General features: G+C 63.9%; 1 protein-coding gene across 1 annotated transcript in view; it reads right to left on the bottom strand.

Annotated features, from left to right (window-relative positions):
- KCP (kielin/chordin-like protein) overlaps positions 1 to 1,667 on the bottom strand; it is a 27,695-nt gene that overhangs the window by 2,846 nt on the left and 23,182 nt on the right. The window contains exons 26-28 of the mRNA XM_015568867.1: positions 1,384 to 1,463; positions 1,114 to 1,213; positions 7 to 95 (exon numbers count right to left, since the gene is read on the bottom strand). Coding sequence (XP_015424353.1) covers positions 7 to 95; positions 1,114 to 1,213; positions 1,384 to 1,463 — 269 coding nt within the window. The remainder of the gene's footprint in view (positions 1 to 6; positions 96 to 1,113; positions 1,214 to 1,383; positions 1,464 to 1,667) is intronic.

The following is a 1,667-nucleotide window of genomic DNA, read 5'->3' as shown; positions in this document are numbered from 1 at the left end:
GCCGGCCACGCAGGAGCAGCTGGTGCAGGGGTCCACGGCCCAGCTTTCCCCGGAGGCCACCTCTCGGCCCCGGTGCTCACATGACTGGGCGGGAGCTGAGGGAACTTGGGGGGAGGGAGGGCAAAGGTCAGCTGCCCCTGCCTCACCCTGGGTCTCGGTGCTGCTCCCTCCATCACCCGGGCCGCACCTTGGCATCGTTCACAGCACCTGCCAGTGTCTCGCACCTTCACCCAGCCGTGTGGGCAGGAGAGGGCCTGGCACTCCTCAAGGCGGCACTCCACGCGGCCCCGCTGAGGACAGAGGCCACTGCTGTAGGGACTTCCGGTAGGACCCGGGGTCCCTGGTCACACTTCTGGGGGCTCAGTTCTGAGGCAGCAGCCCCTTCGCCCTGGAGCTGCTCCAGAAGAACCACCACTTCCTGTTCAGATGGGGCCTGAAGTCCAGCCCTCAGCTCCGTGCCCAGCACGGGGACGGGGACGCCTCTGCCCCCTCTCACCCAGAGGGGCGCCCTTTCCTAATTACCTCAAAGACACACCCCCATATGCATTGGCCCAGCGTCCTGAGGCTCCCCTCTTCTCTAAGGCCCCCCACCCCCACGCCTCACCCCCAGCTCACATGGCAGGTACAAGTAATGCAGGCGTTGCTGGGGTCCCGCCAGCTCTCTCCATCGGCCACTCTCCGGCCCTCGGCCTCCACCACACACTCTGATGGGAAATGAGGCTCGGGGAGCGCTGTCCTTCCAGCTGCACCCCTCCTCCCTGGAGCGCACCCTGAAGGCCCACAGCAGGGGGCCCCTCCCCCCACTTAGCACCCTGATGGTATTGATTTCTTCAACCACATGCAGGGGGCCTACTGGAGGGCAGACCCTGCACCGGGGATGTGGAGAGGGCTCTGGAAGCCGAAAGAGCCACAGGCAGAGCCGTCCTCGGGCCTGGCTGCCAGCTGGGCAGTGCAATACCCTGCCAGGGGCCTGTGGTACTGAGCCCACCGACGGGCCTCAGGCCAGGCCTTGACAATCCAGGCTTCATTCTCTGCCTCCCTCTGCCTCAACGTCTCTCCTCAACCCCAATGATAAGCCCTCCGTTTCTACAAAAGAACGAAGCCAGCATTTACCCCGGCACACAGGGCAGCAGCCCCCCGGGGGGGTATGGCGCTCTGAGGGGGGACAGCTGAGCTCAGGACAGGCCTGGTGAATGCAGAGCCAAGTCAGGTCCTGTGAAAGGGCATGAGAACACGGTGGGTAGAGAATGGCAGGGAGGGAGCCGGCTCTTCGCGGAATGTGACATTCAGGACGGTGGGCGAATGCGGGGTGAGTGGGAGATTCGGCCCCGCCCACAGAGGCGGTTCTTGGGGCTTTGGGAATCCCCAAGGCCGAGGGCTCACCTGGCACCGGCAGGTGTAGCAGGGGTCCAGCGGGACCAGCTCAGACCCCAGCAGGCCCTCCGTGCAGTTACTCAAGGCCTCTGTGTAGACAAGAATGCAACTGAGGCTAAAAGGGAGCAAGGGATGTAAGCCCAGGTGATCCCACTCACCCCCTCTATCCTCAGACCCACGTCCCCGGCCCTTGTCTCCAGGAAGGATAAATCCTTTCCCGCTGTTTCAGCAGAGAAAAGTTTGGACTTTTCTAGAGGAACTTTGCTAGGCTACTGGGGGAGGCGGGGGGGGGG

The sequence above is a fragment of the Myotis davidii genome, unplaced genomic scaffold (assembly GCF_000327345.1).
Source record: "Myotis davidii unplaced genomic scaffold, ASM32734v1 scaffold705, whole genome shotgun sequence".
In the NCBI taxonomy this organism is placed as follows: Eukaryota; Metazoa; Chordata; class Mammalia; order Chiroptera; family Vespertilionidae; genus Myotis; species Myotis davidii.
The sequence above is the reverse complement of the archived record's forward strand: the minus strand, read 5'-3'. Positions and strand labels throughout refer to the sequence as shown.